The sequence below is a fragment of the Pteropus medius genome, unplaced genomic scaffold, assembly GCF_902729225.1.
Source record: "Pteropus medius unplaced genomic scaffold, Ma_sr-lr_union100, whole genome shotgun sequence".
In the NCBI taxonomy this organism is placed as follows: Eukaryota; Metazoa; Chordata; class Mammalia; order Chiroptera; family Pteropodidae; genus Pteropus; species Pteropus medius.
In genome coordinates, this window is record NW_024356249.1 from 845,176 (window position 1) to 866,787 (window position 21,612).

The 21,612-nt window shown below is 54.3% G+C and overlaps 1 protein-coding gene and 2 gene segments (V, D, J or C); all 3 read right to left on the minus strand.

The window, feature by feature from the left end:
- Window positions 1-4,303: 4,303 nt before the first annotated feature.
- Window positions 4,304-5,193, minus strand: LOC120601029 (T cell receptor beta variable 5-5-like). The segment is given in 2 exon segments: window positions 4,304-4,761; window positions 4,874-5,193. Coding segments are annotated over 2 exon segments (372 nt in total).
- Window positions 5,194-6,747: 1,554 nt separating this feature from the next.
- On the minus strand, window positions 6,748-7,447 carry LOC120601038 (T cell receptor beta variable 5-1-like). The segment is given in 2 exon segments: window positions 6,748-7,238; window positions 7,369-7,447. Coding segments are annotated over 2 exon segments (567 nt in total).
- A 1,319-nt stretch (window positions 7,448-8,766) lies between these two features.
- The window catches only part of LOC120601039 (uncharacterized), a 26,198-nt gene continuing 13,352 nt past the window's right edge, over window positions 8,767-21,612 (minus strand). Inside the window, exons 2-3 of the mRNA XM_039860655.1 lie at window positions 11,926-12,378; window positions 8,767-9,083 (exon numbers count right to left, since the gene is read on the minus strand). Of these exons, the coding sequence (XP_039716589.1) occupies window positions 8,767-9,083; window positions 11,926-12,378 (770 nt within the window). The remainder of the gene's footprint in view (window positions 9,084-11,925; window positions 12,379-21,612) is intronic.

Here is a 21,612-nt window from a genome sequence, read left to right on the forward strand (position 1 = left end):
AGTTCTGCTCCCTCTGCGTCCACACCCCTCAGATGGGTCCGACCTGGCGCACTCACGAGTCTCACTAAAAACAGCACAGCTCCGTTGCGGCCACTGTGGGGGACCCCAAAATGTTCGAGATTGACTGACACACAGCTACAGACAGCGCTAACCCATGATTTTACACTAAAAATATCGGAACTGATGGAGGAAGAAATATTACCTTTAATCTGTATTCACTGGCCTGGCTGTTCCACTCAAAAGTGAGATTTTAAAAAGTGTATGGAAATGGGTTTATGTCAGACAAATGTAACTTAAACTTACCAGCACTGTGACCACTGTTATCACTGTGTGACCTGCAAACTGGTCGTAAACGCATTTTTAGTCACTATTTTCATTTCCATCGGGAGACTTGTCCATTTCATGATAAGGAAAAATATGATGATGCAGCCACAGTCAGAGTCACACTTCCCAGCAGATCAGAGCAGCCAGGGCGACAAGAAGCTCCCTGCGTGTCCCCCGGGACAGCACGCACGCCCTGCAGAGACGGACAAGCCAGGTTCCGTCCCGCGTCACGACCCCAGAAATCCCCCCGATCACACACATCCCCACCCACGATTTCTGGAAACGCTCTTCAAAAGTTAATTCTGGTTCTTCGTCCCTTCTCGTCCTCGGGGCAGGAGGAACGGGAGCGACTCTGTTCCGGGCAGCCCCGGGCGGAGGGCGGAGGGGAGAGGAGGCTGTGCACGGGGAGGTCGTGTCCCGGCCGCCGCACAGACATCCACTCCAGGGATCCCCGGCGGTGCCGCCTGGACCTGCAGCGGGGACCCTGGCCCTTCCGTCCTCTCAGCGGAGGCGCGGTCATCGGGCAGCCCTGACGCACCCTGTCTGTGTCCTGGAGGAAGCGGGTCAGGAATTTTCATTCTTTCCCCATAGCACATTGGAGCCAGCAAAGCGTGTGATGCCCGGAAACGGGCTCCATCTCAGATCACAGCCCGTTCCTCCTCTGGGACCCTGTGGCGGGGGAGCTGAGTGGCCGCGGCTGACGCGTGTCCTGTGGGAAGAGGCAGGAATGGAGAACACACAGCAAGAGTGGACTGGAAAAGGGCGAAGTGGACACGTTCACACTTCTAATGACGCAGTTGACCCCTGGAGACAAAGGGACACTAAGCCAAGAAGCCCGGAAACCACGGCGGGATCCACATAACAATAAGAGGGTCTCTGGATAAGGGAACTTTGAAGCGTGAACATGAGTGAGAGCAGATCCGTGTCTCCTCAGCCCTGTACGTTGTGGTCTGGCAGTGACAGCACCGTGTCCGCCCATGTCTGCAGTGCCCGGAGACCCCTCTGGGACATTAGAAGCATGGAAGGAAAGGCCACGTTTCTCTGAGGAGGGATGAGGAACTGGTGCCAATAACATGGACCTGTTTGCGCATTTAAATGGACGTCAGCCTCATAAACCTTCACGAGGAAGACGACGAAATAAACCGTGCAGTTTGCTTTCCTGCTGACGATGGCCAAGCGAATGCGCTTTCAACCATGTAGAATGAAATTAGAATAAAATTTAAGGCCTTACCATGTTCTCTAAACATAATAGATGTCCAATCCATGTTTCCGTTTACTTATGTGAATTAATTAAGACATAATTAAAATGTGGAGTGCCTTGGACTCCACGTTTTTATGAACTAGGCGGCGGGCAGCAGACACACAGCTCTCCCGGACAGTGCCGCAGCCTGCAGACGGCAGCAGCCAGAGACGGCCGAGTTCAAGAGGCTGACCCGCCGGAGATAAGGGACAGCAAAACTCAAATGTTTATGAAGAGTTCCAAACCTTCCAAAGAAAAGACTCCCTGTGTCTACCGTGTTTCTATGCTTTTAGTTATCTGCATGAAGGTTTTAGAAATGATAACATGGAATATGACATGTAAATTGAAACGACCGATACGAAAAATGAATCTCTAGAGATGTAAAATGATACAGTCGTGCTGGAAACTAATGGGGCAGTGTCTTTAAGAATGAGAATATGCTTGCCATACGACACGGCCATCTCACCCTGGGGCATAAATTTAGTCCCCAATCCTCACAGAAAGAAGAATTTATGTCCACTGGAATTCTGCACACAAATGTTTCCATAGATATAGACACCTAATCTGTAACAGTCAAAAACGAGACACAACCAAAATGCCCCAACATCGGCACAGAGCTAAACAGACTCTGATACACCCATGCCATAGAATGCTACCCAGCAATAAAAATAACAACGAACTCCTGATGAGGGCGACAACTCAGACAAATCTCAAGGCCACCATGCTGAGTAGAAGAAAGCCAGTATCAACAGATCACCCACTCTATGATTCTATTTATAAACATTCTCTGAATGACATTCCAGATGTAGTGGTTTCCTGGGATTCGGGATGATGTGTGTGAGTGTGTGTGTGAGTGTGTGTGCACGCGTGCGTGTGTGAGTGTAGATTTTGTGGTGTTGCAATAGTTCTGTGTCCTGACTGTGGTGAAGCTTATGTGATCCTACACGTGTGATAGAGATGACTTAGAACCCTAGGCACCCTTAGTGCCTACGTCAGTATCCTGGTCTCGATATTTCAGGATGAAGACGTGAGACGTAAGCATCGGTGGAAACTGGATGGAGGGTCCGCTGGACCCTTTGTTCTTCTTTGTCTCTTCCCGTGAATCTAGAACAATTTTAAAATGAAAAGATTTTGTTTCTATTTTGAAAAAGGAACCTCTGTAAATGTGAAAAAAAGTTTTGTTACAATTAGGAAGACAAGTGTGGAAAACTTGTAATGAGGAGTGTTGGAAGAAATTGGGGAGGGCTGAGCAGTTCTGAGGATGTAACCACGGCTCCACGCATCATTCTGAAGGTGAGGGCCAAGGCAGGAGGGACCACGCGCCGCCATCTGAAGACAAGCCAGCCTCGATGAGGTCCCTTGTGCAGCAGCTGCACAATTTCAGCTTCCATGACCACTTGAGAGCCCAGTGGGTGACACTGACCCTCAATCTTGGACTAAGCCATCGTCTGTGAGGATTTGCAAGGAATGACAGACACCAGTCGCCTATTGCCTTCCTACGAAAAGTTTCCCGATGCGATGCTGTTGGTATACTGTGCTGTTGTCTTCCCGAGGGACTGTGAAAACACCAGCCCACGCCCTTGCTCTGGAGAGACTGCTGAGAACGGCCGGGGGCCGGAGCGGGAAGGGGAAGCCTGAGGGTTTCTGCACGGGGAGCGGGTGACTCTGCAGCGCTGTGGCTAAGCTGCTGGCACAGAGGTACGTGGCTGAGTCCTCAGGGACTGTGGCCTGGATCTTCAGGGTGGAGAATGACTCATTGGGCATCGCAGCTGAGAATCGGGCATTGGACACCCCTTTGTCGTCCATAGGAGCTTGATTGTTGAAGTAAATCAGAAGCTCCAGTCCCTGTCCCGAGGTCTGTCTGTACCAGTAAAGGTAGCTATGACTTGAAATCGGTTTGCAGCTCAGAGTTATTTCTTGTCCCATCTTCGTCACCTTATCCCTGGGTGTCTGGGTGACCCCAGCATTTGTGGGCCCTGTGAAAGGAGACAAGGGTTAAGGACAGAATAAAAATAATGTTGGAGTCACAATAGGGAAACTCAGCATAAGGATGCGCAATATTTCTGGGGCCTCACCTACTCCCAGGAGACAAAGGACCGCACAGCCTTGCTGGCCATGGCAAGGTCGGCAGCTGTGGAACAGCCCAGCCCAGAGCCCCTGTGAGCACGAGCACAGAAATGCATTTTGGGATATTTTACCTCCACAAGAGGTGTCAGTCAGTGACATCACTGAATGAGCCTCCAGTCTCAACTCAGGAGCTCCCTTCACAAAAGAAGGCTTCATCTCTGGCAGGTGATTCAGGCTGGACCGAACTCAACTATTATTGACTTAGGCTGCAGATTTTTGCCTCTAGAGCCCCCCTTCAGATGTCACCAACTCACAATGCCTTCTCTAAATTGTCTTATCTACAGCCTGCCAATTGACTCTGTTTGAACCTCCAACTCCAAGCATTTACAGGTGAATTCATTGTCTCATTGCAGGCCAAGACCTGGGAAGCAGCATGGAATTTAGGGGAATGTTGATTTCGGAGCCATGGGGAAGCAGGTTTGACATATGTGACATATCTGGAACTTCCAGGAGCTCCGGCATCCTACCTATAAAATGGCACACGGAGCTCTCCGTCTTCTGTGAAGTAGACGCACTCACGTGGAGCTTGCGTGAAGACACATCACGTGTGCCTACGTCCCAGCTCAGACCAGGAGCTCCTGCCACGTGCCTGGGGTCGGAAGGTGCTGGCAGTACACTGAGAACTTCCAGGGACGCTCTGGCTGAGCTGGACAGGGCAGAGAGAGTGTGAGGAAAGCGCTAGAACTCCGCTAAGGCCTCCCCCCTCTTCCTCTGACACCCTCAGCCACGACAGGAAGGTTTGAGTACAGAAAGCCATGAGCCCCGCAGGGCTGTGTCTCAGCTGCTGGCACAGAGGTACAGGGCCGAGTCCGCCAGCTGCAGGGAGCTCACGTTCAGCTCGGAGCTGTAGTCACTGAACTGTTGAGCTGAGAAGTGATCGGGGATGTTTCCTCTGTCCCTCTCGGACTTTTCGTAATACTGGATGAGGAACTGGGGGCCCTGCCCCCGAGCCTGCTGGTACCAGCTCACGCCACTGTGTCCAGAGATGGGACGGCATTTCAGAACGGCCTCCTCCCCTTGGCCTTTGATTAGATGTCTTGGGGACTGGGTGACTCCGACATCTGCTGAACCTGTGGAGGAGGGAGACAGAAGCTAGAGACGAGCATGGGAAGGAGATGCGTACGCCAGCAACAGTCGGGAACTTTGCGATCAAGGGACGTCCCACCCGAGCTCCAGACTCACCTGTCCCCGAAAGACAGAGGGCCACACAGCAGAGGAGCCAGGTGCCCCTGGCAGAATCAGGCAGGACAAGACCAGCCATCTCCTCACTCAGGGATCTGGTCTTCGGGGTGAGGGAGCAGAGGTTTTGCTCCTCCCCCTGCTCTGTTTTGAGGGCTTGCCTGTGATGTCACTGTCCTTGGAGGCTCCCTGCGCCCCCTGGACAAGGCTCGGCTGGTCCAGGCCTTCCCCCATTCTTCCATCTGCCTACGAGCAGGTGCGGGTGGCTGTGCGGAGCTGGGCCGGGCAGGGTTTGGGGCAGGTGGCTCTGCCTCCAGGGCTCCTTTATTTCCCTCAGGGCAGGTGGTCCTTGACTGTACCTGGCTTGAATGATCCAGGCTGAAGCCCTGTCACACTTTCCACCAAAAGTAGCCTCCAAGAGACGCTTTCACTCCATGCAAGGCCAAGTTCATGGCTCCCTGCTGTGACACACACACCTGCACATCAGTTAATGTGAAAAGATCACAATCAGCACTCACTCTGATTCATCAGATAATCTCCCCGGTGCAGGGACCAAGCCAAGACTGTCTCCCTCAACCCTCCCTCTCCCACAGGGCGCCAATGGCCTCTGGCTCTGTGGACCCACAGCGCCCTCAAGCGGCCATTTCTGCAGTAGCTGTGTTGACACTGCCCAAGCTGGCCCAGGCCCCCTAAAAGAGGGCTCAGGACAGAGGACAGCTCCTGCTGATTCCATGTCTGCCTGTCTCAAGGCATGAACACGTGGAGGCATGGCACATTTTCCAAAAACGGAAGACAATGTCTAAATCTCATCAGGGTTCTAGGAATGAGCATAGCAGCCAGTCACTAGATGAAGCTGTCCTGGGAAGGGGGCGGGGCCTTGGGCGTAAGCTGATTCCTGGGGAGGCAGATGGTGGGGTTCAATCAGCCAAAAAAGTTTCTAAGCAGCTGGATGTAAACTCCTGGGTCCCATGAAGAGGGAACTGCCTACTTAGATCTCTTCTTTTTTTAAACACCCCGTTCAGTTCTGTAGCTCTACTTTGAAATTGAATTACTAGTCTTTTTATTTCTGATTTGCAGGAAGTGTGTCTGGTTTGGATACACACACTTTCTCAGATATCTGTGTCTATATCTACGTAGATATAAGTGTTTATATGTCCCTAATATCTTTTGACGGACTGAATTTTTAATGTTTTGGCAAGGAAAAATTTACTTTTTAAAGATTAGAACATTCTTTTTGAAAAAAATCTTTGCTTACTCCAAGGACACGATGAGATATTTGCTATAGTTTCCCCTTCCCCCCCGGACCCCCCAGATGCTTTGGAGTCAGAAGCTTTATGATCATTGAGAATGTTCATCCATCTCATATCCGTTTTTGCTTAGCAAACTTTTTCTGTAGAAGTCCGATAGTAAACATTCTCGGTTTTCTGGCCCAGCCACTCGGCTCCACTGTGGCAAAGTCCGAACAGCCAGGACTCGTGCCACGGGAGAAACACACGGAGCACGGGAACGGGGCCGCTGCAGCTGCGCAGAGCAAACGACATCTCACCGTCCTCACCGCTGCGGGCACCAGGTGACGGGCGCAAAGGTTGCGACCCTCAGCTCACACGCGAAGACGGTTTGGATCATTTCGGGCAGAAAGCTCCCCATGGGACAGGGGTGGAAGAGGCTGTAAAGACAGAACACGCTGGAGGAGGCCGTCGCGAACTCTCCAGATGCCGACAGAGACACAGAGGAGGAGGTGCCGTTCGCCCCGCAGGACCTCGGCTGCGTCTGCCTCGGGGACGGCGACCTCACAGTCCTGCGGACGACTGCTGGGGTCCGGGACACCCAGGCCTTGCCTTCGAGCACCGAGCTGGCTCTGGGACAACAAGCCGTAATTACGTCCATTCACAGCCACAGTAGTTCAGGGGGGACTTGCTGGTCTCCTTCGACCCAAAGCGCCGCCGATGTCCAGATCCTCCTTTCGCTGGGGACTGCAGAGCGATGACCGGCCCCGTGAGGGGCTCCAGGGGTGGCAAGGGGAGAGAAGTGTGAGGTTTGTGAGCAGGAAGGAGGTGACTGTGCCACACTGTGGCTTTGCTGCTGGCGCAGAGATACACGGCCGAGTCCGCCAGCTCCAGGGAGCTCATGTTCAGCTCGGAGCGAGAGTCCTTGAGCTGCTTCACTGAGAACCGGTCTGGAAGGTTCTCTTTTCTTGTCTCTTTCCCACCGAAATACTCCAGGAGGAACTGGGGGCCTTGGCCCGGGGCCTGCTGGTACCAGAACACGTAGAGGTGCCCAGAGACAGGGGAACACCTCAGCGTTGCTGTCTGTCCTTCTGCTTTGACCACGTGTCTTGGGGTCTGTGTGACTCCAGAATCCACTGGGCCTGTGAGGGAAGGAGACAGGATGAAGCTGAGGGCCGAGGACGGGGAGCCTCCGGCTGCAGCCATCACCGGCACGCTCGTACTTCAGGGGCGGCAAACACGTGTCAGAGGCTTTCCCAGTGCAGGGCTCACCTGCCCCCAGGAGACAAAGGGCCACGCAGCAGAGGAGCCTGGAGCCCATGGTGGTGGCATCAGGAGCCCAAGACATCTAGCTGCAGGGCGGGGTCTCCAGGGCGAGTGGTTTCAAGCTCTGTACCTCCTGGTCCCCTGACAGGAACATTCGCCTATGATGTCACTGCTCTGATGTCACTGCCCGTGCAAGCTGCCTCCCCATCCACTGTACCCCTGACAGGACCCAGGGTCAGATGCTCCATTTGCCACTCCTTGTCCTGCACAGCCCTCTGCAAGGGTGGCTGTGGGGTGAGCACTGTCCCCACATGCCCACACATACCTGATGCTCCCCTGCCTGTCCCCGCCTGACCCCAATGACCCAGGCCCTGCCGCCCCACCCCCACTCCCTCCACTTCCCCCGCAGGCTCAGGGAGGCCCCGCTCCACATCCTGAGTCGTGAGGGGTCCGTGTGGCTCCCCACTTCCCAAGGCCCATTCAAGGAACTCAAACCACCTCCAGATGCAGGCAGGTAGCCAAGAGTCCCTTCCACTGTCCTCACCTGGGTCACTCCCTCCCTCCCTCCCAGGGGAGCCTGCAGCACTGTGGATCCACAGCCTCCTGGATTCACATTTCCTGTTAAGAACAGAAGTTTCCCCCAAACCCCACCCCTGCGGCCCCACACCCTGCGCCCTCCATCCTGTTGCTCTCCTAGTCTGGCCGATTTAGGGTGGATCTTTAACCCACCCTCAGTCTTCGAGGCAAAAGTTCGCACGGACATTTCAGTTCAGCAGACATCATTGGTGCTGCACCGTTGCGGTTAGTGAGTTAAGATAGAAGAGACCAGCTCAGAATAACACGGGCATGAAAATAAGCGGCCTCGCTTTATATTTTCTGGGCACTGAAAACTTTGGGAGCGGGAGGAAAGTGATCATGTTATAAATAACAGTTTTCAGAACAACTGTCTCGTAACCCTCTTTTCAACCATTGTTAATCATTTACTTCTCTCCTAAACGGCTCCAAAACCTCAGTTATTCTCCCTAAATCACATAAAACTCACCCCTGTGAGTCCATCTTCTAGACTGCACACTTAGCCAACAATTTTGTCTCCAAATGAACTCTCCCTCCCGGGGAAACTGAGGGTGCAGCCATGAAATGACAACCTCTTCCCCTGTGCTTGAGGCACAGAGCACCAGGCCGGGAGGGACATTTTGGAGTGAACGTGCTGATGTAGCATCGTCCCCCAAACAGATCTCGGTGTCCTCTGTGGTCCCGGGAGAGCCCGAGGCTGCCCTTCCCAGTGCCCTAAGCCACTGTCCCTTCCCACTGCAAGTCCCGAGGTTCTCACAAGCCTGTCCGTCTGGCAGCTGCCACCCCTGCGGTGGCTTCCTGAGCCAGGGCAGGAGCTTTCTGCACAGAATGTTAGTGACTCTGCAGGGCTGTGTCAAGGCTGCTGGCGCAGAGATATAGGGCTGAGTCCGCCAGCTCCAGGGAGCTCATGTTCAGCTCGTAGCGAGAGTCGCTGGGCTGCTGCACTGAGAACCGGTCTGGAAGGTTCCCTTTTTCTCTCTCATTCCGGTCGTAATACTCCACGAGGAGCTGGGGGCCCTGGTCCCGGGCCTGCTGGTACCAGGACACGGACCGGTGCCCGGAGACAGGGGAACACGTCAGCATCGCTGTCTGCCCTCTCGCTGTGACCACGTGTCTTGGGGTCTGCGTGACTCCAGAATCCACTGGGCCTGTGAGGGAGGAGACAGGGGCTGGAGAAAGGGCACGGGAGGGGACCTGAGGGAGCCTTGGATTCGGCCACTGTCAGGCTGAGAACGGAGATGTCTCACCTGGACCAAAGACATACCTGCTCCCAGGAGACAGAGGGCCACACAGCAGAGGAGCCTGGGGCCCATGGCAGGGTGGGGGCGTCGGGGTGGGGGTGGGGCTGCAGGACGGGGCAGGCCTGTCCCTGCTCAGAGCTCTGGTCCTCTGAGAGCTGATGCTCTGGGCGTCGGTCTCTGCTGAGAGGCTCAGCGGTGACGTCCCTGCTCTCGTGTCGTTGTCTCTGTGGGTTCCCACGAGCCTCACCTCCCTCGCCAGGTCCCCGGCTCAGGGGACTCAGGCACCCTTCCGTCCTGCAGAGCCCCCTATGTGGAGTGGCGTGTGGGGCGCTGGTTTCCGGCAGCGTGCCCGTCCCCACAGCCCCGTGCTTCTCCCTCCAGACACTGGTTCTCCTCTGGTCGTGGCTCCTGGGGCGTGGGGTGTGCGGGCCGCCCCCTCCCGGCTCTGCACCCTCCACGTTCCCTTGTAAGCCAGAGCCTCCCCAACCACCGCACAGCTGAGGTTCACGGCCCCCGGCTCGGACAGCACCTGCGAACTAGTGTCTGTGCTATGAGGCCTTGTAGCCGATGCCAGCACCGAACAAGGCTGTTCCTTAGCCCTCCTGGTCCCAGGCCCCTAGCTCTGTCCCCTTGCTCTGCCCCAGAGGCTTTTGGAGCTCGGCAGTTCCACAGCGCCCCCGTGTGGCCTATTTGGGCGGTAACCAAGATTTTGCCTTTTCCAGGGAGCAAGTTCAAGAATCCTGGGATGTGCTTAAATTAGGAACTATTTCTCCATTTGCCAATTGTACTTTTGTTTTTGTTTCTGTTTTTTTGTTTGTTTGTTTCTTAAAGAGAAAACAATGCACAAGAAACGACCCGAACTGATCTGTGATTTCTCATTATAAGAAAAAAAAAATGGTTGTCATGGAGGAAATATTTTGCCTTGTGAAAATTCCAATGAAGAGGATGGTACAAACCTCACCTAGGGGATGTGGAGCTGCTGAGAAAGAACTCGGCAGAGGTCACACAGGGATGCGTGGCTTTCCTGCCCAAGTTGGACTCCATAGGATTTCTGGAAAACTGCTTATTAACTGAAGTAGCTTTCTCTTCGGAGACCCCCAGACGGCTTTCTCGAGGCAGAGGAGACAGGTCTCTTTGCAAGGTGCCCTCGAATCAGCTTACTCCCAAATTAAAAAAAAATACTCGCTGTTCCCATATGGCTGGAGTACGTGCTTCCTTCTCTCCCACCCTCTTTTAGAAACCTTCCTTTTGCCTCTGGTCATGGATAATTACGTCACGTCCATCTCCCCATATACGAGCATACGGGTGTAGATGATTAAATTTCTCTAAGTTTTTCCTGTGATGCCCAAGTAGGAAATAAAGTGTCCCAACCACTACACTGAGCCTGCTAGGAGGGAGAGGCCAGTCTGGATGAATATAAGATAAAAAAATAAATAGCGGGACCTGGGAAAACAGAAGTTGATGAGGATTCGATTCCAGAGCCAGGGGACCGGCTGTAAGACCCCCAGGAGCTGGTGCCGGCCGCAGAGAGAAGCCTGAGCCCAGGCAGGCGAGGATGGCCGTCAGCCTGTCGCCGCAAACGTGGAGGGCCGTGCACCCAGCCCAGGGCGAGGGGCTCAGTCTCGCTCGCTGAGAACGCCGAGCGGGGCGATGAGACTGAACGCCGTGTCTTTCTGAGACTTGTGCGCTGCAGGCACCCGACTTGGTCCGTAAACCCAGCATCATCTGACTAACGGACCCGCCTTGTCCCCGTATGTTACATGGCAAAATGGTGCGTTTTCTAAGAACATTCAAAGGTCGGTTTCTTTTCCTTCTTTATTATTATTTTTTCCTTCTATGATCGGGATCTCAGTGGCTGGTGCGCGGGGGCGGCCGCGGGTTCTGTCGGAGACGGACAGGTGAGCTGAGACGGGGGCAGGAAGCAAACCGCTGAGCAACGGCAGGAAACACCGAAGACCTGACCCTGGAGAACCCGCGGCAAACGTTTCCTTCTGGTTCCTGCGCTCGCCTGCGCCCAGGGACAGGAGCCCACGGAGCAGAGACGCCCCGGACCCACGGCAGGCCGGGGGCGGGGGGCGGGGGGGTCCCCCGGCTCTACGCTTTGCAGTGCTGAGGGAAGACTGGGGCCCTGGGCAGACACGCGACGCCCCGTGGTCCAGCCGCATGTGTCCTGCAGCGTGCAGGCCCGCAGGCCCCCGTGACGAGCCGTAGCTGCAGACAGGCCCTCGGGGGGGCAGCTTCAGGACAGCGTGGCCGGCTGGGAAGCCCTGACCCCTAGGCGGGATCCCCACCTCCCCCCATCCTAACGGCCAGGTCAGAGCCACAGTCGAGGCCTGGCCTCTGCGACTCATAGTTCTGATAAAGGGACCAAAGGGAAAAACAATGACCAAACCAGACGAGGACAGCATGGTCCTCGGTGGTGGGAACTGACAAAGCCACACGGCGGGGGAACGAGGGGTCTTGAAAAAGGCCAGGGTGTATTTGGAGCCGGGACCGGGGCTGAGCTCCAGGGTCGCCCTGGGTGGAGAGAGAAGCCAAGGAAAGGCACGTGCTGGAAGGCGGCTCGGTGGGACTGCTGAGCCCAGAGCGCAAAGTGCCTCGTGGGAAAGTTCCCAGGGCTCACGCCGACAGGAAGATGTTAGAAGAACTTAAACTTGAACGTTTCTGTCCTACATCAACTGCGGGCACAGCCTTGTTCAAGGCGAAGCCAGGCCACAGGCCGCGGTGTCTGTGCAGGGAACTCACTTACTTAGCACCGCCAAACCCAGGGAGCCACAGGCCGTGTTCCGCCCCGGGTCTCTGGCTGGGCTCCCACGGGAAAGGCTGGTGAGCCTCAGCTGCCCCACAGCTTCCTGACTGGAGCCCCGAGGTTTCTGCACAGGGACAGGGGGACTCTGCAGGGCTGTGTCTTTGCTGCTGGCGCAGAGATACACGGCGGAGTCTTCCGGCACCAGGGCGTCCAGGTGAAGGTTTAAGTGGGAGCTGTCCGGGCATTCAGGTGTGAAGCGGCTGGGAACGGACACATTTTCCCTTATTTTCTCATATCTGTAGGCAAACATGAGCTCTGGTGGCTTCTGGGCACTCTGTCTGTACCAGTACATAGCATCATGTCCCAGACGTTGTTCACATTTCAACGACTTCTTACTGCTCATTCCCATGGTCAGGTGTGTGGGTGTCTGAGTGATTCCAGTGTCCGTGGAGACTGCCGGGGCAAAGGGACAGAACTCAGACAGAGCTCAGGAGGACGGGTGTTGCTGGAGCCACAGAGGACGGGCTTGGAGTCCAAGGTCAGCCCGTTTGAGGCCAAGACTCACCTGCTCCCAGGAGACAGAGGGCCGCACAGCAGAGCAGCGCTCAGGCCATGGTGGAGTCGGGGCCGAGGGGCCGTCAGCTGACTAGGAGGTCCTGGCAGGGGGGCGGGGCTCTGGTCTCCTCGGACCTGGTTGGTGGTTTCGCCTCTGATGTCACTGTCCCTGACGGTGTCCCCAGCCCTAGGGGACGAATCTTCCTCCCCCGTTCACGCCTTATATAGATGCTCGTATTAGGTGGATGGGAAGGACGGGGGAGGGCGATTCCCCTGACAGCTGCTCTTTTGCCATAAGCTGCCCCCCTCCCCGATACACAGATTCTCTCTCTCCCCCTCCCTTCCCGCACTGTCCTGGGCAGCAGACCGTTTCCTCCGCGGGATCTCCTTTCCCCCTGCTCGCTGGGGCAGGGCATCACTCACACCTGTCTCCCTCCGCGTGTCAGCTCCACGGAGCCCTCTGTCCAGCTGCACAGGGGGAGGAAGACTGGACGGGTCGGTGCCCGTCATTTAAATGCACACCTGTGATGCCAGCCTAGAGCCAGACACGGGGAGGGGTGTTAGGGGCCCATACAGGGGAAAACCCGCCTTCGCCCCTGTGCTGAGGACACGGGGCCAGGAGCTTGGAGCAAACGGGCTACTAAAGATGTCAGCAAGGCATTGGGGCAAGACACAGGAATCTCAACTCGCGGATGATTTTAGTTTCCCATCTTTAATGTCCACAGCTGATGCTCTCAACTGACATAAGGACGCAGCCCCAGGACCTCAGCTCCCCTTGTCCCCACATCCCTGCAGTCACTCCCAACCCCCTCCCCTCCCCCCAGCTCAGAGGTTTCCATGGGGCCACAGCGCCTCCTCGTGGCCAAAGTTCGCAGGCCTGTCCCCAGCCCAGGGGGCACCAGCCACCCAGACCCAGCCCTGAGTCCACAGACAGGGAGCTGCGGTGATGGGCATGAAAACCCAGGGCAGAGCGAACGAGACAGAAGCCACCGCAACGGCAGAAGCGGCTGGTGACAATGCCGCTCGGCCACACACCGAGGGCAATCCACGGTCACCCAGCGGAGATCGGCTCTGCCTGGATTCTCGGTCATCAGCAGACACCGCCCTATGAACAAGCACGAAACGGCCCGTTCACCCCCAGAATCCCTCTCTAGTGGGGTTACTAAACACAGTCACGGATAAGCACCGGGAAACAAAACGCATCGTGTGATGCTCAAGAGACATATTCTGAATTTCAGCGATTAAATCGCTACAGGCATGTGACAGTGCAGTTCCTCATGTATCACAGGCCAGGGACGCAACAGAATGACCCCCAAAGCCCCGTCCACACCTGCAACGTGAGAAACCCAACCAGGCCCCTCTGCTCGGCAGCTGTGCCCCAGTTTGGGACGAGCTGGAACGACAGGCCCTGAGCCATTTCCAATCACTATGTAAACTACCTGCTTATCCTTTCTGTCCAACTATGTTATTGGAATATCACCTATTTGCCCAAAATGTACTATTAGGCCAGTTTTGAGTTTTCATTCTAGACAATTTCAAAATACGAGCACACACAAAAGTGAAGTGATGTGTAATTGCTAAATGATTTTTACCATTTATTATCATGTTAGATATTTATTATCAAACTGCAATCACAAAAATCTAGATCAATCTGCATTGAGGTCGAGAGGGTAGTTACCCATGCTTCAGGTCAAAAGCTGGTGATGAAATTTCTTTTAACCCAGGGGTGTGCTGGGCCAGGAGGAAAATGCTAGCATGTTTCTAATGTCATACATTTCACCAGATTTTTAATGTGGCCCGTGAAACAAAAAGCATAATGGTACCTGTGCTGGAATTTGACCAAAGGGGATCAGATATTCTCTCCCTGCACCGATTGCACATAGGAGGGACCTCCAACCCACGGCCGGTGGAGATATTTCATCCTAGACAAGAACCTAAAATTAACCCTCGTGGAAAGGCTAGCACTGTTCCTATTAAAATTATTATGACGGACACACGCGACAGCAGGAAGTCACTCTGGCTGCCCCCTCTATATGAAACAGCGAACGTCTGAATAGATAAAATTCATCGCACTGTTTGTCTTGCAACAAGTAAGCAAAATTCCAAGGATTACAAACAGCAAGAGAATTTAAACCGAAACCTGGAAGGATGAGTGAGAACGAGAGGCTCGGGCGTCCTGAGAACGACAGACACAATGAGCATTTCCCGAAGCAGGGGGTGAGCGGGGAGTTTAGTGTGTGCGTGAGGCAGGTCCCTGGAGGAGGAGCATCATCCAAGGGCAGCGTGAACCGCAAGGAGGGTGACTGAAGGAGCGGGATGGAGATGCGTGAGAAATTCAGATAAACGTGGTCTGCAGAAAAGAGTAACAGCAAAGGGTGCTCGACGATCAATAGAAGAGACAGAACCGATTCCAAGATGGCTGGGATTTGGGATGTAGGGCACGGAAAGGAGCCCCAGGGACATGTGCAAGGAGATTCCTTTTCTCCTTGGCCCGTTTCTAATGTGAGCGCCCAGGGTGGGGCTCAGGAAGGCCGAGCAGAGGACAGAGAGCTGAGCAGAGTCTGCACTCACGCCCTGGTGACCACGGTGATCACGGTGACCACGCTGCGATCCCCTCTGAGCCCCCAGTCACCACGCGCTGGAAACAGTGACACCTGCCGGGGCTCCCTGAGAGGAGGGCAAAGCGGGAACAAAGCCAGGCAAACCCCGCCGTCTGCAGGGCACAAGCTGCCTCGACTGCAGCTCCCCTCAACCCACCCCCAGCCCGGTCTCTGTTTTCCTATGGCCATGAACGTTCAGGCTTCTCCAAACATCTATTAAACAGGGAACTCACGGACCATCCCAGTGTCCTCTGGGGCTTAGAAATTTTACCTTCTCCCCTGCTTTTGCTCATCAAACATTTTTAGGGAATAGTGCATTTTGAATAATATCGTTATGTCTAATATGCACCAGTACTTCCAGCCTTTGCATTCTGCTAATCAAATGGATACAAACTTACGTCCCACTGTGTCTTGCTTCACATTTTCCGGGTCACCAGGAAACTTAACTGTCTCCTCATCTGTTTACTGGTCTTAGATGTTTCTTCTGTTAAAATAGATCGCCATCCTCTGCTTATTTTTTCTTGGGTCTACGAGATTCGTGGTCAATGGAATTGCTTGGTGGTTCCTGGGAAAGATTGTTCAGAAGGGCTTACGTTCACTGTTTCACTATGATCTTCTGGCTTCTGACAGAACTTTCTCGTTTGTGGAGACGTCGTGTCGTCTGAAGTCTTTCTCACGTGCTCCCTCCGCCTTCTCTTCCCTTTGGCACCTGGCTCGAGAGCCGGCGGAGCCAACGTCCTCTCTACGAAGGTCCCTGTCCTAGATACACAGGGTGCACAGTCTCCTCTGTACCTAGTCTGACCCTATTTGTGCATCAGTCGAAACACCGTATGTAGCACATCGTCGGATTCTTCCATGAGGGGACGTCTCTGCCGGGCTGCCTCGTGACTCTGTTTATCTCGAGGGCCGAGGATGGTGACAAGATGGTGCCGAATGGACCTGGAGAGCCCAGTGTCAAGGGTCATTATAGAAAAGACACAGTGTTTTCTAGAAGTGCTTTGAGATCTACCTGGAGGATCATGTGTAGATTTCTCTAAAGCATATGATTAACATACCACAGAGTCAGGAAAAAGCCAGGTGTTCTAATTTTCATCCCTGGACGTTTTCCATGTCACGTGGCCACGTTATCGGCTCAGCTCATTCATATTTTGCTATTGTCCAACGCCACAGCTTCCCCACACTTCACACACAGACACCCTCGTCTCTCTCTCCTCCCCACCCCACCACAAACACAGATGTCTCAGTCAGGGGAGCTGAGGTTTCCCTCCCCCACGCATCCCCCCACAGGGCTCCCCGGGTGCGGGGTGGGTGGGGAGGAGGGGGCTGGTGCAGAGGTTCTTGAATGGGGCTCTGATCTCAGGCCAGCGCTGTGTAACTAGCACCACAGAGGTAGAGGCCGCTGTCTGCAGGCTGAGCACTCGCCACCGTCAGGTTGGAGTACTTTAGGTCTGGATGACCAATGGGAAACTTGGCCGCCATGAAACCTTGTTCGTATTTGACGCTGGAGCCCTGGTTAGAAGTCGCCAGCAGCGTGAGGCCCTGTTGCGGGAACTGACGATACCAATACACAGTTGTGGCCTGAAGGTCCACGGCATGGCAGTCGATGACCACAGAGTCTCCGCTCCTGCAGATGGCCCTGCTGGGCTGTTGAGTGACGAGCGCACCAAGCCCGGGGCCTGCTGAAACAGAGGGCAGGGAGGTGAGGGCCCCGCGGGCCCCGTCACACATGACCACAGACACACAGCTCACAGCCTCGGCCCCTCTCCTTTCTCCCAGCTCCCAGTCCTGGCTGCTCTGTGCCTCTTCCTGTCGGACTCCCTAGGACCAGACGCCCCCACCTCCTCTGGCTCGGGACATCTCCCCTCACCGTTCCCTCCACAGGGCATGGGTGTCCCCTCTCATTGCGATCGGCATAAAACAGTCCACACTCTCTGGCCACCAGTCACTCGTGACAACCCGCGTGCACACGCGCCCAGGACACTCAGACTATAAGCTCCTACTGGGCCCCAGAAGCAGAAGCAGCAGCAGCATCTCCAGGTCGTGGCCTCACACCACAGGGCTCTCAAGGGAGGTGTGACCTGCTCTTCACTCTGCCTGTCTCCACCCTGGGAGGATGGATGGAGGTTTACATAACCCCGACGATGCTCTCCTCTGCCCCCTGCTGGTGTCCTGTGCCAATGACACAGGATCCATCAATCTCCCTCCCTGGGAAAAGAACCACACATTGCTGAAAGGGGCCCTGGAAATGATCTTGCACTTAATACTGAGTTCATTTTCTCTGGAGTAGATTAGTAAGAAAGGTGAGATGAAGACTTGATGCATGAAATATGTTCCTATGTAGCGACATAGATTGTTAGTGTAGTCAATATAATTAGTGCACACTCAATTTAACTGTGTGCACGACACTGACATGTTTAAGCGCAGCATCATGTGTGCTCCTGTGGCTGTATTTTTTCATAATTGGGGTGGACCACATTACAATGTGGCCACCTCTCTCTACATCTGAACATTTTCTGCAAAGTACAGGTTTATGGCATTCACAGGATGGACGTGGCTGAAGCCATTGGAATAGGAGGAAATCTTCCTACTCCTTTTGGGGACGGCCAGCCATCAGATATATGTACCTGTGGTGTTTCCATACTGGATCAGCTTAACTAAGGAGGAGACACATTTCCCAGGACCCCCTTCCTATGTGTCGTCCCTGACGAGAGTGGCCTCGGGATGGACACTGGCAAATGACACAGCTGTCGTCATGCTCTGAAGTCATCCTTGGCCCAAGGTCGTGAGGAACAGGGTCAGGAGTCCCAGCGTTTCGCGTTATTCAAAGACGGCGCCCAGATCGGCCTCACTCCCCAGAATTCTCACGCCTGTGAGCCCCTCCCCTGGCGTCTGGGCTGCCAGAATGTGGTAGAAGTGACGATGTACGATTTTCCAAGCCGGGTCCCAAGGGGTCTCATGGATCCCACCTGGGCCTCTCGAATGCCTGCTCTCAGGAAACACTTAGGAATATTTCAACTTTTTCTAGTTACACCCAAGATAACCAAAAACAAAGTGAGCCTGCCTGTCTCTTCCTGTCTTCCCTTTAAGTTTCGTCATGTCATTGGACAGATTTCCTCGCCCATCAGTCACCTCTGGAGTCCGGCTTACACCCAGAAGAAAAGAGCTCCAGGTGCCAAAAGCTCAGGAAATGGTGGACCCGGAGGTGTCTGTGAGCCCGGTCTGGACAGGACCGTGAATGTAAAGCATCTTAGATCCAGAGAACTCACAGCGTTCTTTGTTGTCTGTTTTTTTTCAAATCAGAGAACGTCAGCTCCGCAGAGCACATTCGCGTGTTCTCCATCCGTGCAGAGGCCAGTGTCTCTCTCCCATCCCAGTGTCTCAGCACGTTGGTCTTCGTGTGAGTGAAGCTGCCACAGAAGACCCAAGAGAAGAGAGCCCGAGCTCACCCAGCATTCGGGAGGGGATCCCGATGCAACGAGGGAGCCAGGGCTTGCAGCTCGTGGTCGGGATGGACGCCACTTTCCAGAAATGGCTCGTCCCAGGGGACACAAGGCCACGCAGGAGAACGGACTGCGGCTCTTAAACGCTTTCAAAAATATTGGAAAATCCATTCAATCCCATGCTTTTAGTTGTATGTAGTGGGAGGGTTCGCCTGAATACTATAGACTGTGATTTATTTCTAGAAATAGAATTACATGATCAACTTGAAACTTATATACAAATGCGGTTCCAAGAGTTAATCACACCCGCCTTCTAATTTCAGATAAGTGTCGGGACCAGACAGGGAAGAACTATGCAGAGAACATAAAGTTCACTTGCAAAACAATACTGACCACACGTCTGCTGGCAAGTTGTGCAAATATTTCCCTCCGTGGAGCCGGACTCTCTCTGGTACGTGCCAGAGTGTCTTGTGGCTACTTCTGTGCAGATCCACGGAAGACCCACCAGAACGAGAGGCTCCATCTGCTCGGTGACCTCGCTCCCTTCTTCTTCCAGATTTTCTCCTATTGCCGTATTCTGGGTGGGGGTTGATCGCTTTATTCCTGATATGATCTCAACAGCCTCCCCACATCGTCCCCTACGCCTGTATCACGGTCAGTGCGTGTCCCCCTGGTGCCACCCTACTCATCCACTGAGCTTCGTCCCACGTGCTGCCTCCTCTCTGAAGCCCTCCCCGATGTCACCAGACAGAACTGGCCGAATTATTCCCACTGCCACCTCTGACTAGAGCACACATCATGTGATATTGGATTACAGTATTTGCCTTCTACACATTTCTCTCACCAGTGGCTTTTATTATATTTCTGAAGGAAGAAACCATTTTCTGTCCACTTTTGTTTCCCAGTGTTTGAAAACCAGAAAAAAAAAAAAAGCTGGATTTTAAATCAACCTCTCTCTTCCTGAACTTGATAGACAGATAGATAGATAGATAGAGGATAAATGATAGATAGATAGACAGATAGATAGATAGATAGATAGATAGATAGATAGATAGATGACAGATGATAGATAGCTGATCGATGACAGATGTAAGGATAGAGATCTATGTCACTTTTCACACTAACTTAGTAGGTTGCTGACGTGTTGTGCGGTTTCCACGCAGCCCGGTGAGGGCCCCAGCTGCCTGGGGGGCGGGTGCAGGTCGGAGGAAGCAGGAAGGCCGGGTACTGAGGACAGGAAGGCCCTGCCACCTGGCGGGGAAGCAGGGCTTGGGACACATTTATGTGCAGAGAGGAGGTGGCTGTGCCTCACTGTGTCTGCACTGCTGGCGCAGAGATGCAGAGCTGTCTGATTGTGTCGGGCCGATGTCACCGTGAGGGGAAAGGATGCCGTCTTCTCCCGCGAGGCTGTGTAGCCGTCAGCGAGGTCCTCTTTCTGAACTTCTCCTTCAATTCGCGAGTAGTAGATGAGTCTCAGGCCTTGCCCCGGGTCCTGTCGGTACCAGTACATGGCGTCATGGTGAAAATCCTGTTCGCATTCCAGGGTCACTTCTTGTCCTTCTAATACGAACAGGTATTTTGGGGTCTGAGTGACTCGACCACCCATGGTGCCTACAGAAGGAAGAGGAAGGCTCTGGGAATACAGCCCAACACGGGGCCTGACACTGCCGTCCGAGGGGAAAGGCTTCCATCTGGAGCCTGTCACCTTCGGGACACAATTTGCTCCCAGAACCCAAGACTCACCTGCTCCCAGGAGACAGAGGGCCACACAGCAGAGCACCTGGTTGCCCATATTGGGTTGGGGGGCTCCTCTTAGCTCCAAGCACCTCCTGGGAGGATCTGGGGCTCCCCTGGCCCTGTGTGTGGAATCGGAGGCCAGAAAGGAGAGCGAGAAGGGATCCCGAAGATGTTGCAGACGGGCTCCGTGATGCAGCAGAGGGGGAGACAGAGGCGAACCTGAGTCACTCGGCCCCGCTTTGCTCCATTCTCTGCCTCCCATGGGGCCTAGTGGGCCGAGGGCACCACCTCTCCAGGCCAGAGCCTCACTCCGATTGGCCCGCTGGCTTCTACCGTCCTCCTCATGGTGCCCTTGACCCCTGGAGGGCGCTGAGACACTCCTGTCACAGAAGGGGGCGTTTGTTTGAATCCCAGCCCTGCCACAGGTGCGGCTCCTCCGAGCCCCATCCCGCACTCAGGCCGAGGCCCCGCTGCCCCCGCACGTGTCCCCGGCTGGTCGACTCCTCCGTGGTTGTCACTCTGAGGCGCTGCCCCGTCCTTCTCCAGGGCCCGACCTCAATGCCACTGGCGTTGTCTTTGGGCGTCTTTTCGTTTGTTCTTCATTCCTCAGATGAGTTTGTCTCGTTCCTTCATTACTTTTCTGAGTTCGCTCAGTGTTTTTTTGTTTTCATTTCTCCCCGTTTTTGTTATTTCTGTTCGTAATATTTGACCTTATGGTTCCGGTTGGTTCCTTCCGTGCTCGCTTGAGCGGATTTCATTCCGTTCAGGGCGCAGACTTAGGTTTTCTTCTGACTCAGGGTTGTTTTTAGGGAAGGGAGGGCGCGAGGTGGGTTTTTCTCTTTTCAAGGGTTTTTCTGTTCTCAAGTTCATTTTCATCATGTCGGGGTGTTTTACGACATACCCAGCTCAATGGCATTTTTTTTTTTCTGTATCATTCAGCGAACTCTGGACACTGGAGTCGGCTGGTGTGTGTTCCTGGTCGGTGTCGTGAGTCGTCTTCTTTCGTGATTCCCAGGCCTGTAAGTCTCCCCTTTCCCGTCTTTCGTCCTTCACTGCCCAGTGGCCAGAGCACGTTCTTCCTTCTGTCTTGTCTTTCACCCTCCAAGCTCTGTATTCAGAAGACCGTCATTTTAAATCCCGGCCAGGCCTTTAAATGGGGGCACATTTGGATCCCCCCTTCCTTCCCTCCCCGCTGAGATCTGACTCAGAGGTCTCTTCTCCTGGGGTCTCTCCAGCTCCCCCTCAGGCCCCTCTTCTGTCCTCCGAGTGGTTCTTCTGCACCCATCCCCTCCTCCTTGGCAGGTGACGAGGGACCTGAGCACAGGGGACTTTCTCAGAAAACCTGAAGGCAGCAA